At 34.9% G+C, this 13951-nt stretch overlaps 4 protein-coding genes across 4 annotated transcripts; 3 read left to right on the top strand and 1 right to left on the bottom strand.

The window, feature by feature from the left end:
- Positions 1-2286: 2286 nt before the first annotated feature.
- LOC110734300 (39S ribosomal protein L41-A, mitochondrial-like) lies at positions 2287-4865 on the top strand. Its single transcript, XM_021914390.1, has 4 exons — positions 2287-2365; positions 2640-2794; positions 2971-3035; positions 4517-4865. Exons 2-4 carry the CDS (start codon positions 2650-2652, stop codon positions 4583-4585), a joined length of 279 nt encoding a protein of 92 aa, XP_021770082.1. The 5' UTR covers positions 2287-2365; positions 2640-2649; the 3' UTR covers positions 4586-4865.
- Positions 4866-6554: 1689 nt separating this feature from the next.
- On the top strand, positions 6555-7854 carry LOC110734591 (histidine kinase CKI1-like). Its single transcript, XM_021914755.1, has 3 exons — positions 6555-6725; positions 6833-7199; positions 7298-7854. The coding sequence occupies exons 1-3, from the start codon at positions 6555-6557 to the stop codon at positions 7852-7854; spliced, it is 1095 nt and encodes a 364-aa protein (XP_021770447.1).
- A 136-nt stretch (positions 7855-7990) lies between these two features.
- On the top strand, positions 7991-10211 carry LOC110734592 (histidine kinase CKI1-like). The gene is made up of 6 exons (XM_021914756.1): positions 7991-9024; positions 9120-9339; positions 9429-9597; positions 9687-9703; positions 9912-10090; positions 10205-10211. The coding sequence occupies exons 1-6, from the start codon at positions 7991-7993 to the stop codon at positions 10209-10211; spliced, it is 1626 nt and encodes a 541-aa protein (XP_021770448.1).
- LOC110734302 (ribosomal RNA small subunit methyltransferase-like) lies at positions 10133-13059 on the bottom strand. Its single transcript, XM_021914392.1, has 2 exons — positions 12660-13059; positions 10133-11081 (listed from the first exon to the last, which is right to left on the bottom strand). Exons 1-2 carry the CDS (start codon positions 12960-12962, stop codon positions 10293-10295), a joined length of 1092 nt encoding a protein of 363 aa, XP_021770084.1. The 5' UTR covers positions 12963-13059; the 3' UTR covers positions 10133-10292.
- Between the last annotated feature and the right edge of the window lie 892 nt (positions 13060-13951).

The raw sequence follows: 13951 nt of genomic DNA on the forward strand, positions 1-13951 counted from the left end.
CTCTACAGTTTTGGAGTGAACAGTATGATGCGCCTTTACTCTGTGAAGCTTGATTAGAAGTTGGGTTATCCTATTAAAATGCCATAGTTATTTTCTTCATTCATGGGGATGGAAGAAATATTTTTGCAAATGTTATTTCCAAACGAAATTCTAGAGCACCAAATTAAAGTTTTCATCTTTTTTATAAAGTTTATAAAAAGTTACAATTCATCGTGATATTGATGAGATACGATTTCAAGTCTTGACTCTCTCGAGTGTCTTTTTCTAAATTTTAATTCATTAAAAAATTACTATCTTTATTCCAATTACTCTAAGATTAATTACATAAGGGTTCTTCAAATTTGTTAAATAGAATACGTACAAAATACTTAGATACGAAGTATCAAGGAATTTGAAGTTCCAAGCTTATATAGATTATTATTATAATAATATAATTTAACTGTTTTTAGTTTTATTTTCAAAGTCACTGTATTAATTAAGAGCCCACTTTTCTTATTTTAATAGATTTACTAAGGCAGGTTATATTGTCTCTCGAATAATAAAAGGAAGTTTAATTATTTTTTAGGAGCAAACTTTTTCACAATTAGCTTTCATTTCTTATTTTAGTTTGCTTTCTTATTGAATTTTTTCATACATTAACTCGCAAGCTTCAATGGTTATCAGAGTAATCGCGATGAGGCTACTTACTTTCTTCATAATCTTGGTAAGTAATAATCATTATATTTTTTTTAGCCAAAAAGATTAAATTATAAGTATGATTTTCTGTATATATTATTGCATATAAAGTTAATAAATAAATAAATAAATGCGAAGTTTATGTATCTTTTCAAAATCCTTCCTTTGAGCTAGTTTGTAACTAGATTGTTTAATATTTGGGTAGAATCCTTATAGCTATGATATGTAACTTCATTGTGCATTTGTACATGTTATCACGTACAGATGTTTGTCGCATTGTTGCTACTAAGCGTCATTTACCCAATATGGTATCGAATAATGAAAAACATCGTGAAGAATGTGAATATGGATACAAGCTATGCTCGTTATGAACTTGTTCAAGAAGTAGCAAAACTTATACCTCCCATAAATTCATCAGCAATCAATCTAACAAGTGTTTTGGATAATAATACGAGTGTCAAACTTTTATTTTCTGAAATTCAAAAGGAGGTTCATATTCTTTCCCATTTAGTTTTTGAGATTTGTTATATATATGATGATACTTTTGGATTAAATAATTAATTGGGTTGATTGATTGCACGAATAATTATTTACTAAATTTTTTGAGGAATGATAATTATATTACTATGTGCCGAGAAGTAGATTTTTTGTTTTTATTGTCATAATAATAATCTATATTACAAATAAAATTACTTGTATTAAAAAAAAATCACATTTTAAAAATATATTGTAATATAGTAATAAATTTTTGCTAAATGTACTGGTATGTAATCACAATTACCTTGTGTAATTATTTGTAAGTAAAAGATAACGATTTTTTTGATAAATAATAAAATATAAGTACGTATACAATAACTTTCCCGAATTAACATATGACAATGCAACTAATATTATTGATATGGTATATTTGAGCACTTAAATATATTACGTGTAAACTTAATAAATTTTTGTAAAATAAAATAAAATTAAAAGGCTATATACTATCAGAAGATTCGTAACAAGAAGAATCAAAATTATTTGTAATATAAAAAAAAAAAAAAAAAGATTTTTACACGGATTGCATCCAATAAATATATTTACCATAATAACTCTACATCTATTTTGCATAGATAGTTTTGGATTTATTTTATTTCTTAATCTTGCACAACACGAAACATCATCACCAACTTCCCTCGTTCTATCAATAGTCTCATTGCATGTTTAAATGTATATTTGTAAGCCTTATATGTGTTGTCCTCACTCGTTATAATAGCTAAAAGGTAAATATCGTTTATGACCCTGTGTAAGGGCTTCTTATGCCAATAGTAACTTATGTTACTTACTGTCCTTTTGTTTGTTGTAAACTCAGTTTAATAACGTAATTTCAGCTGTTTTTTTTTTAAAAAAAAAACTTAAAAACGTATCGAGAATTGATACAAGCTTTGGTGTATGGAAATATTTAAAACATGTTTACATAACCTTTATAAAACCAATCTGTCTCGTAATTAGACGATCATATAAAGACCCGCCCCATTTATTTATCAGACGGATCTGACCCATATTATAACTACGGCGGGTCATGTCTTTTAAAGGCCTCCATTCCTATTTCCTACCTCTCTGAGTTATTTCATTGAAGCGCACTCAACGTTCTCCATTGAAGCGTTCTCCGTTGAATCTAATTCTTGTATCCCCCATTGAAGCAGCTTCTAAGGTAAGTTGTTTGTTGTTGTCATCATCACATCAATTTCACAATCTAGGGTTTATATTTGATCTAATCTAATTTAATTATCAGTGCTTTAAGTTTAGGGTTCGCAAATTCTTAGATTATGAAACATGATATCCAAAAGAAAAGAAAATTATGAGCGTAATTTGATTATTGAATCAAGTATCCCTAAAATTATGTATTTATGGAGATAATTGAATATGAAATGAAATCTCTTGGGCCTGGATTTATTGATTGGTTTGGTTTGATGCAAATTTGTCAGAAACGAAAGGATGGCTCTGGGATTGATACTCGGACTTGCAAGGTCAATGCGCAGGAAGCGGACATCATCACTTGATATCCTTTCTTCAAAGAGGGCGCCAAGGAATTACTACAAGGGAAAGAATTGCAAGCCCACTGGATTTCACACCCGCAAAGGTCTCATCCTTCCTTAGTCTTATGTATGTTTTGTATGTAACTTGATTTATTCTCTGCTATGCATAAACCATATTCTGGCTTACCTTATCTAAGCTTCCAAATGGATCATTCGGCAACCTGTATTTGTCTGTGTATTGTTCCTTTGGTTTCTCGTAGTAACTTGAATTTTGTTGCAGGTGGCTATGTTGTGGTGCAAGAAAAGCTGCCTAACTACGTAGTACCTGATCTTACCGATTTCAAGGTACTGTACGTTTGTATCTCATCTGCACTAGCAATTTTCAAGAATTTTCTAACCAGTTTTTTTTGGGGAATGGGGCAGTGGCGGATCTAGTATACTGAATCCAGAACTTATCTGATCAGTTTTTAGTTTTACAGCAATTAGTTAAAAACAGTACGTGTTTCATTTTTGACAACTCTTTCAGCAGTCTAGCCTTAGGAAGTCTTACTTTTATACCAATGGTCACAAGTTCGAGTATGACCAACATCCATTTACTTTGTCCCCCCCCCCCCCCCCTTTTTTTTTTTGGCTTTAACTTCCCTGATGCTTCAATATCTAACATCCATTACCATGAATTCGTTACCCATTACATCAACAAAACCTAACCATGAATCCATCTCTCAAAAACCATGAAAATTTAGTCACATTTATTCAGAATTTTTTTTCCCCAGTTTAGGAAGATAATGTAATAGATCGTTTGCAAAGATTGAAGAATCATCGAGTTTTTTTAACATGCACACCTGTATTATTAATTGTAATTGTATTATGGATTTTGCTATTTGATTGTCCTATATGTGTTTAGTGACTCCAAACCCATAGCAAATTTTTTTGGATTCGCCTCTAGAATGCAGCAAGGGTATTAGATTATACGGGACTTCATGTCCATCTTTCATGTTAATGATGAGTAGCTTTACCGTGATGCTAAGTGATATATGTGTCTAATTGACTCAAATGATGTAGAAAATAAGAATTTTCAAAATAGTTTCTGGACTAGGGGTTAGAGATTAATTTGGTGAGTTTGTAGATTGAAGGCTAAGATGGGAGCTAATTAGAAGATAAGCTCAAGCTTCCTTATGGTATTAAGTGAAAAATTCAATAGGTTGAATGGTGATTAATCTGATGATGCAGTAGGATTGATGATGATGCCATGAAATATGTGAAACTCCTTTGTAGATCTCTTTACCTTTCTCTTAAGAGTGGCAATATTTCTTCTTATTAACATTGTCAAGTGCCGTATCTCTCTGATTCATCTGATAATGGTACTGTGCCAATAGAAACTATGTAAAATACAACCCCACAAACCTATACTTCTAACAGAAGTCTCTGAAGTTTCAATTGTTATGATGATCTACTCTTTCTATGTTTCTAGCAACCATCTTTACAGTTGCATTAAGGCCCTTGCTCTGCATTGATGTTTCTTAAGTGTCTGTAGTGCACTATTTGACCTCTATCACGTGTTCTTGGCCTGTGTTCATATAAATAAAAAGGCTCTATGGTATAGAAAATTTTATTTTGCAGACATAATTTTACTCATTCTTCTGAGATAGTGAATTTTGTGCTTATATTTGGTTGTTGGAAGTTATTTGCATTTTTTATTCAATCTTTGACTACTGTGAATAATTGTGTTGTCACGTGAATCAAAATACAAGTTTTCAGCAACATTTCTTTTCAGATTTCATGTTTCCAGCCTCTCGACTGAGCTCATAACCAATTTTTTTTTTCAGCTGAAGCCGTATGTTTCTCAGTGCCCACTGAATGCCAAGACAACTGCTAATACTAATGTATCAACATAGATTGACAACACTAGAATTATCCAAGCTTTCGAGTTGTTTAGCTGTTTCGCAATAGCAAAGACCTCAATGAAGCTGGATTGAGAATTGACTGTCTTGTTTGTTTAGCCATCATACATTGTTTAGAAAAACGCAAATTGTATGAAAACTGATGGTCTAAACAGTTCCTGGTTTGGTATTAGAGTAGAAAACATTTCAAAATTTATTATCCTAATTCCTTAGGATGTTTGCAAATCTTCCATCTTGTTCCAACTTTTAAGTAGTGATCTCAAATTTTTAAAAATAGCAACAAATTTAGCAATAATAATTTTCAAAAAATCTCATTATTATGTGATTTTTTATTTGTGCTTGCTTGGATAGTAATATATTAATTGAAATTGGTAAACAATATTTATAAATAATTCAATAAAAGAGGATTTTGTACTGAAAATTTAAAACTACATTTACTTAATTCTATAAATTTTGGTTATTTTTTTTTATAAAATAACATTAAGTTTGGATAAGTACATCTTATTACGCAGAAATTATTAGGGTATGAGCGCTTAACGGAATTCGTATAATAAATCGAGAAATTATAAATATAAAATGCAAAATAAGCAAATTAAAAAGACATTATTTTATTAGGGTATGAGCGCGTAAGGGAAACGTGGAATATTTAAAAGGAAGAGAGTATTATGGAGGAATGCTCTTATAGTCTTATTTTGTGGATGATAAAATGAATACAATTCTCCATATATAGTAATTAGTAGCGGTGGATTGCACCTTCAAACCCTTTATAAACTTCATAACTAGAAGAATCTAATTTATTAAGTTGACTTCCTTGAACATCCTAAATAAATCATGATCATTTATGATTTAGGCAAAATTAATTTGGGCTATGAAATTTGGGCCACAACTAACAGTAATATTAATATTTATAACAATTATAGTCGATATGATGAATTAAAAAGGTGATAGTTATGAAACCTTAAAGAAAAGCAGAGATCATTTTATGTTAGTTGATTAAAAATTGTGATAATGATTTAAATTCAAATCAGAAGCAAAGAGAGCATTAGTGTAGAAGAAGTGGATGAAAATGTTTATGATGATGTTTGTTAAAATGTAATTCAAACATTTACGCCCATCTTTTCAAACAAACATACTTAACGATGTAAGGAGCTAAAATCATGGTAACATGACAATTGTTTTAGAACACCAATTGGTTGTTGGTATAGTGGTCATTGGGACTACACTTGGTAGGGAGGACCCATTCGATCTCCCGCAACAACAGTCGGGAGGGGATTAAAACCTAACCACCCATAACTGATCCCCGAATCCGGATTAGCCCAGAGGGTGGACGGGTGGAACACCAAAAAAAAAAATTGATTTTGAACAGATAACTTTTTAATTATTTTATACTTATTCAAATTTTTTATTTTGTAGTTTATCACATAACCAACTTCAAAACTTTTTCAGGTTACACCAGCATAATTTATATCACTATTGGTCATACCTCATACAATCCAAGCTTCCTACATTGGTTTAGATGGCCTCTTCTTTTCATATATCAAAGAAGATGATCAAATATTTGCATTATACTCAAACTCGACTTTTGCGAATAATCTTGATCATTACACTTGGTATACTCAACTAGTAAATTCTACTAGTGGAGAATTACTTGGAGGAGCCAAGATCACAAAACCCCTCAATATAGTCAATGAGACATGGTTCAAAAATGCAGTGGATAGCCCAAATGGCTATGCATCATTAGGGTCTCGATGGAGTGCTAACGATGGAAAAGAATCGTCGAGTCTATTCTTAGACACGGCAAGGCTAGGTAGAGCCGGAGCTATCTCTCTCGGGTATTCTAGTGAAGTAATAACAGCGTTCTTCTCTAGTACAAATCTTTTGGGTGCAAGCTTGTACATGGCAACCCTTGGTGGTGACAATGTACTAATGGATGGTATAAAAGACGTCGACATAAAATTTAAGAATGGCAAAGCTTTGGTGCAAGGTAGCAACCAAGCTTATATCTATCACTGGTGAAATTTCATGCAATCCTAACAACAATGGTGTTACCAATGTTGGTGGTACCACCTTAGACATTGCAGGAGCCAATTTCATTTTCTATTGCTCGTCGATTGATATTGCCAGGGTGCCAATGGTATGTTTTCATGTTGTTTCACAGTCCATATAAAATACACTGTCAAAATTACATATACAAAGTACTGGAAATTTTTTATTTTTCATATGTATGTAATTATAATGTAGGTATATGTATTGGCTTATTCAAGCAATAGAATACTTATCAATGTCCTCGAGCACATGAAGGTTGAGCTGATACCTCTAATAACTATCTTGTGGATTGGCATGTTTGCGTTTGTCACCTTGCTTGTTAAAGCGGAGAGGACGGAAGTGCAATTGTGTGTAGCATACATGAGGAAAATGGAGAAAACAACACAAGCCGAGAGAAAGAGCATTAAGCAAAGCTTGGCCTTTGCGAGTGCTAACCATGATGTTCGCGGCTATTTAGCTTGCATCAAGGGCTTGACCGAACTCTCTGCTACTGATCTTCCTCCCTCTTCTCAAGTTGCTTCTAACTTGAGGAAGATAGATACTTGTGTTGAGGATCTTTTATGTAATACGAAGTATAAACATATGTATGCATACATGTTTTATTCAAGGAAGATTGTTTGTAACAACTAATTCATCTTTTTTTCTTGTTGAAATATGTAGCATTAGTGAATTCCATCCTAGATTTCAGCAAGATAGAAGCAGGAAAAATGAAATTGGAGGAGAATGAGTTCAGTTTAGCACAACTTCTTGAAGATGTAGCTGATTTACACCACCCGGTTGCTATGAAAAAGGGAGTAGAGGTGATCCTAGACCCTTGTGATGGTTCCATCTTCAAGTACTCCCAAGTAAGAGGTGACCGCGGCAAGCTCAAACAGATTCTTGGCAACTTGCTAAATAATGCCGTCAAGTTCACTTCACAAGGGAACATTTGTATCAAATGTCAAGTAAAGAAGCCGAGCTATGAGACCTCTATTATTGCTTCAAACAGGAACAACTTGTTAAACAGGTTGTCGCGCTTTTTCCATGAGAATAAACGTGCATATAATGATCTCGAAAACATGAAGACAATCAAGCAAGATTCAAACTGCATGGAGTTTGAGTTCTTGGTGGAAGATACAGGTCCTGGGATCCCTAAGGACAAGCGTCGTTTGATATTTGAGAACTTTGTTAAGTCAAAGAAAACTCTGCTGGGCAAGATGGCACTGGTTTGGGACTAGGCATTGTCCAATCTTTGGTATGTATGTTCATGCACCCATTTGAAAAACTACTTATGTTATGATTGAATATTCAATGTTAAATGTAACATCATTGAGGTGCATGATAATTATTTGCAGGTAAGATTGATGGGGGGAGATGACAGAAATCGTTGACAAAGCCAATGGCGAGCAAGGGACATGCTTCAAATTCAATATCTTTTTGATAGTACAAGAGGAATGTTTGGATAACCCGAGGTTAGAATTGACAGAGCATAGGGATATCAATTCGGGCTCAGGGTTAAGCACATGTGTTCGTAGTCCTAAAGGTGAAAAGTCTTTAGTGATTCTCTTAATCAAGAATGATGCGTGGAGAGGAATGATCCATAGATACATGAAGAGCCCCGGAGTAAACTTGAAGGTCCTAAGCCAAGGGAAGCAACTCTCCCCAACTCTTAAGAAGGTCAAATCTATGCTCATTGAGCCTCAGTATTACAACTCATCGTCAGGGAGGTCAGACACGAGCCCTCCTCGTGGAACCTACTTGAGTAGCAGCTCTGATCGCAGTGGTAGAGGTTGGTCAAAACTGCTTCCTCTCAATATGATGGATGGTACTAATGAGGTCCTTCCGGTGTACAAAAGGTCCACTATTCGAAGGTCAGTGAAATGCATACTACTTGTAATAGATTGCAATGCAGGGGATGATTTTCAGAAAATGCAGAGATCAGTGTCTGAGTTTAGAAAGGACTTATACATGACATGCATCAAGGTAGTTTGGCTCGATAGACCTGACACCCGTAGGGCTCATTTCCAAGGCTTACCAGATGAGAGTCTCCCTTCAACAGATCTTATCATATCGGAACCTCTTCATGGGTCACGCTTATCAAAGATTATAAGGCTTCTCCCTAAGTTTGGGGGTGATTCTGTACGATCTCCTACTTATGGAAGATCAAAGAGATCCAACACTCGTGTTGCAGTTTTATTTACACAATCAGAAACTGAAGAAGATATAGGTGAATCTAGTGGTGGGGAGATCAAGCCAGCAAGGAGTAGACGAAGCTTGAAACTTGCTAATTTTAGTGATAACTATGTTCAAGAGCCAGAAGTCCCTCAGGTTCTAAGGAGCTCTAGCAGTGATAAGCTCACGTCGATGACTGAAACTACTCAAATGGGAGAAATACAAGAAGTTCCAAGGTAATGTAATGTAATGATGTATATTCCCATTTCAAGTTGTTTGATTCAAAGATAAATGTCTTCAATTTCATATATTTGTGTTAACAGGGATGCAGATATCAAGGAACCTCCTTTAGAAGGAAGAAAATACTGATTGTTGAAGATCATTTGTTACAAAGAAAGCTCGCTGAAACATGTGTTATGCGCTTAGGTGCCGAAACTCAGGCATGTGGAAATGGCAAAGAAGCTATTGAGGTGGTTTGCAAAGCATTGAGCAACCAAACAAGTAGAGAACCCTCAAAGTTTCCATATGATTTTATAATCATGGACTGTCAGGTAAGCTACACAAATTTATTTCTGTAAGATTTATAACTTACAGTAATTCATAATGTCTATTAACCTGTGGTGTCTTGTGTTTATCTCAGATGCCAGTGATGAATAGGTTTGAAGCAACACTGAAAATCCGCGAAGAAGAGAAGAAGTACGGACTACACATCCCGATTATTGCACTGTCGGCTCATGAGGTGGATGGAGAAGAAGGCAGGAAGATTGCTGAGGCTGGAATGCATTTCCACCTGACAGAGCCACTCCGCGGTGAAGAGCTCCTTTATTTGTCTGCCAATAGAATCTAGAGTCAGATTTATGTTTTTGTTAACTCTTTACTGGCAAGACAACTTATTCAGGAACATTGACAATGCAGGTATTTGATTTTTCCTTACTTCTCTTTTATATGCCTGGAAAGAAGTATCAATGAACTATATCAAACACATCCTAGAGCTTTTCTTCAGATGTTTACCTGTTTTGTTTTTCGTTGTACAACTAACCGTTTCTATTAGACTTCGTAAACACTAACTCACTTTCTTGCATCCAGTCTGACTGATTTGTTTACTTGTTACCTGCACTTGCAGTCAAATCGGTTCTATAATGCTCTGAAGGGTCATGGGGCTCTTGGCCGCCTCATAAATCTTCCTTATGAAAGTCATGCTCGCAAGGGTCACGTGGCTCTTTGCTGCCAAGTGATTTCTGTGACTGGTGGTGGTGTTGCAGAGGTAGAGGAACCAGATAATGGAGACTACTCTTTTCCAAGGTGGTTGTTATGGAGACTACATTCAACCGTTATATAAGATAATGAAGATACAAAGAAACAGATTCTGCTACTATTTAGTTCCAAAACTGTTGCCACTCACATTTTTGGTTTCAGGGTATAACAAATTGTATGGGATAATGAAAGCAAGAGCAAAATTGGGTGCATGTATTTATCACAAGGAAATAAATTACATATTGAATCACTATTTTTTACTAGTGAAATGAATACCGGCTTGGTTGAAAACTGATAATAAGTGTATGAATTCATTTTGTGTGAGCTTGGACGATCTTTTGTCAGCGTAATCATACTGCTTTAACACACCTATCACCTTAGCTTTAAAATTAGGATCATTTACTTGCATATCATTATCAGAGTCTGCATCAGAACCTTCAACCTCCATTTCATCTTCATCGGCTTTTCCATTATCCACTTCCATAGTTTCATCCTCGCCCACCTGATCGTCTTTCTCATCGGCTAAGACAGACATATCAATTGCCTCTGAGTCATTCATCAATTGTCCCAAAGATTCTAAGGTCCTGTAGTTCTTCTCTAACATTTCAAGAACCTTTTTCTGGCCAAATATTGATCCAAGTGTTTTGTTCTTTCTGCTGAAACATAAAGAGAGCAGCCCATTCCACTCTTTAAGTTTGCCAGCTGGTATAGGAAGAGGCTTTCTTGGTTCAATACAAACGACAGAGGAGTCGACCTTAGGCGGGGGTCTGAAATTATTCTTCCCAACTTTGAGGAGATGGAAAACCCGAGCAAGGAGCTGAGTGTTCACTAAGAGACGGCAATAGAGCTTGTCACCAGGTTGAGCAACCAGCCTCATCGCAAATTCTCTTTGGAACATTATAATTGCACATCTGAAGTTTTGCCTTTGATTGATGTCCAACAGCTTGAACACAAGTGGGGAAGAGATTTGGTAAGGGATGTTGGCAACACAGATATCAAAAAATGGAAGTTCACACTTGAGAACATCTCCTTGGATAACCTGTTGACAAAGAATGTCAGTAGTCAGGAAGATGCTGTATTTATGAATGCTCCATTAATTTGTCAAGCCACAAAATCAAGCAGAGTTTTAAGTTTGATATGTAATCCGAACTTGTCTAGTTAAATGTTAACAATCCTATCTCCATCAGGAAGTAAATATCTATTTATTCAAAACTCAACGATTAACGCAAGAAAAATAATTCATTAAGGTACAAGTAGAGATGAAAGCAATAGATATGCCAGTCAATTGTTTTGTTCCAAGGAAACCTCAGAGCAAACCACAGCAGCAAGCTCTTTGGGAATCAAAAGTGCATGATTTAGCACACTGATCATTACCATACACATCAATGGGAATTCGCTGGTGAGCACGAAAGAGATTCATTATAGAATGAAAAGGTAGTGAATGAGGCTAATGAATAAGTTTAATGTGCTACTCCTATATAAACTATGCTGTCTACCTCTCTCCATACACATCAATGGGAATTCGCTGGTGAGCACGAAAGAGATTCATTATAGAATGAAAAGGTAGTGAATGAGGCTAATGAATAAGTTTAATGTGCTACTCCTATATAAACTATGCTGTCTACCTCTCTCCTATATAAATTATGCTGTCTACCTCTCTTCTAGGTGGGGGTTTGCCTTCAGCCAAACACAATACCTCAAAGATAAAGGAGTGCATGATTTATTTGGACTTTAGAGAGCCCTGCATTACCATATGCACAATATGAAACAAGATAACATGACTTTGCTCCCAGATTTCTTTGCTTCTAGAACCTTCTAGAACATGAATTGCATTTGCACAATCAACTTCTTTGATGAAACTTCAATTATAGCCTTCATAGGGTCCTCTATCACCTTCTTCTCGAAGCAATGAACTATCCACCTCAAATTTCACCCATCTCTACTTTTCCCAATAGCAATTCATTAACAAGGAAGTTCAACTCAAACCACAACTCCATAACCGTAACAACCAAAAACAGTGGAGCACCATAAAAAATAAACTTATAAGAAATCAAGAGCTACAAACCCTACAAAACCTCTTTTTGAAAGCCCAATTATTCCTCCTTAGTTCTTGTACCCAATATTGCCTAAAACTAAAGAATAAACCAGCAAAAATAATAGCAATTGTTTAAACTATGATTATATCACACCCAATTTAGATGCATCTACAATCATAGTAGCAAAATTATACCTACTAGGTAATACTTCCTTCAATCAAACATCATAAGGCTCTCTAAATTCAGAATGTGAACTCTAAACTATAACCAACAGGCCCTAATTCCCAACATTGAGTTCAAATCAGCATCACAGGAATCCAATTGCCCTAATTTCTTCAACAAGTTTCATTCTTGCAACAGTTACAGCAAAAAAAAATTAACTGAAAAAAATCTCAGCAATATCCATCATGAATACAATAAACAACCAAAAAAAATCAATTTTTCCCCTTTAGACAATTTATAATTTCTAAGTTCTAACCATTAAATTTACAGGAAATTCAAGCTCCACAAAATCCCATTAAATTAAGAAAAGATCAAATCTTTTAACAAAATATATTACAAAAAAAGGTGGGAAAAAGAACCTCTAAACGAGTTGACAAAGGGGTGCCTTGAAAACGGCGTTTAAGCTCAAGAACCATACGAGGATCCAATTCAACAGCAACAACTTTCTTGCCAGCTTCTAGAAGCTTCTTAGTAAGATTACCAGTACCTGGACCGATTTCCAGAATAACATCTGTAGATTTAATACCAGCTTTCTGAACAATTGATTCAACCAACATTGGATTTTTCAAAATGTGTTGTCCCTTTGATTTGTGAAAGGGTATTCCTCCTTGAAAATGGTTGCTCCCCTTTTGCTTCTCTTTCCTGATTTTTCCGCCAGCCATTTTTGTGCTGTCAAATACCTTCACAAAGTTCTCAGTTTTCAGAGAGTGAAAGGTTTAAGGTTTGTTACTTTGGTTGCTGTATGTTAGGGTTTTGAAAGGGTACTTTAGGGATGTTAATATTTTACCATCCAGTGGTGTCAAAACCTGAATGATTCGAATAAAATTCGATTTACTAGTACATACACGTACAATAATTTAAAATAACTCAAATCTGAAATAGAGTCAATCCTACTTGATCTCACCGAACCCGACCCATATACTTGAATTGATAATTTATTTAATGGGATTTTTTTGTTATTAGTAATGAAAGATGGCACTAGTTTAGGCAGTTAGGCCGAGACATGGCTTGACATAACATATAAAACGTAAGGGACAACACACAACAAAGGGGAAAGGGCAAGCTTGACAACACCTTCTCGTGTCCGACTATCGGTTAACTCTTTTTTTTTTTTTTTTTTTTTGGTGTTTTCAGTTTACTCTAAACTACATCTATTATGGAACGAAAAATTGCTAAAATAAGGCATAGAAATGTAAGCATACATGACACAACATGATGACATATGGACTTAAGTCTTCCCTGAGCCATTGTTTTAATAAATTTACATGATACCTGCAACTAGTGGGTCTACAGTCTACTCGTTAGTCAGCCTAGTCAATCCCAAGACACGTGGGTTTAGCAAAAGGTATGACCCAAAACCATTTAAAGTCTTCTTTACTTTTATGAGTATGCTTAAGATATCACATTGTTATTGTTTAATACATTAGTTGATCTAACTTTATACACGTCAAATTTGAAGTAATAACTTGGTTTAACCAAACCACAACTTTTACAGTATAATTTTTTTGGCCAAATATCTCGCGGGCTAAACACTTGAAAGCCAAGCAAAAGAACAAAGGATCCGTACCCGGTTACCCCAAAGTAACTTACTCACCCCCCATGTAACTTGCAGGAAAAATATGCCTGGTTTATTTCTATTTTTTTCAGACTA

The sequence above is a fragment of the Chenopodium quinoa genome, unplaced genomic scaffold (assembly GCF_001683475.1).
Source record: "Chenopodium quinoa cultivar QQ74 unplaced genomic scaffold, ASM168347v1, whole genome shotgun sequence".
NCBI classification, from domain to species: Eukaryota; Viridiplantae; Streptophyta; class Magnoliopsida; order Caryophyllales; family Amaranthaceae; genus Chenopodium; species Chenopodium quinoa.

Excerpts from the sequence above, each read along its gene's own strand:
- LOC110734592 (XM_021914756.1), top strand. The coding sequence starts at position 7,991 with ATGACAGAAATCGTTGACAAAGCCAATGGCGAGCAAGGGACATGCTTC. Across the intron at positions 9,025-9,119 it reads GAAATACAAGAAGTTCCAAG|ATATCAAGGAACCTCCTTTA; the intron begins GTAATGTAATGT and ends ACAGGGATGCAG. Across the intron at positions 9,340-9,428 it reads TTATAATCATGGACTGTCAG|ATGCCAGTGATGAATAGGTT; the intron begins GTAAGCTACACA and ends TGTTTATCTCAG.
- LOC110734300 (XM_021914390.1), top strand. The coding sequence starts at position 2,650 with ATGGCTCTGGGATTGATACTCGGACTTGCAAGGTCAATGCGCAGGAAG. Across the intron at positions 2,795-2,970 it reads TGGATTTCACACCCGCAAAG|GTGGCTATGTTGTGGTGCAA; the intron begins GTCTCATCCTTC and ends ATTTTGTTGCAG. Across the intron at positions 3,036-4,516 it reads CTGATCTTACCGATTTCAAG|CTGAAGCCGTATGTTTCTCA; the intron begins GTACTGTACGTT and ends TTTTTTTTTCAG.
- LOC110734302 (XM_021914392.1), bottom strand. The coding sequence starts at position 12,962 with ATGGCTGGCGGAAAAATCAGGAAAGAGAAGCAAAAGGGGAGCAACCAT. Across the intron at positions 11,082-12,659 it reads CTTTGTCAACTCGTTTAGAG|GTTATCCAAGGAGATGTTCT; the intron begins GTTCTTTTTCCC and ends CTTTGTCAACAG.
- LOC110734591 (XM_021914755.1), top strand. The coding sequence starts at position 6,555 with ATGGCAAAGCTTTGGTGCAAGGTAGCAACCAAGCTTATATCTATCACT. Across the intron at positions 6,726-6,832 it reads ATATTGCCAGGGTGCCAATG|GTATATGTATTGGCTTATTC; the intron begins GTATGTTTTCAT and ends ATTATAATGTAG. Across the intron at positions 7,200-7,297 it reads TTGTGTTGAGGATCTTTTAT|CATTAGTGAATTCCATCCTA; the intron begins GTAATACGAAGT and ends TGAAATATGTAG.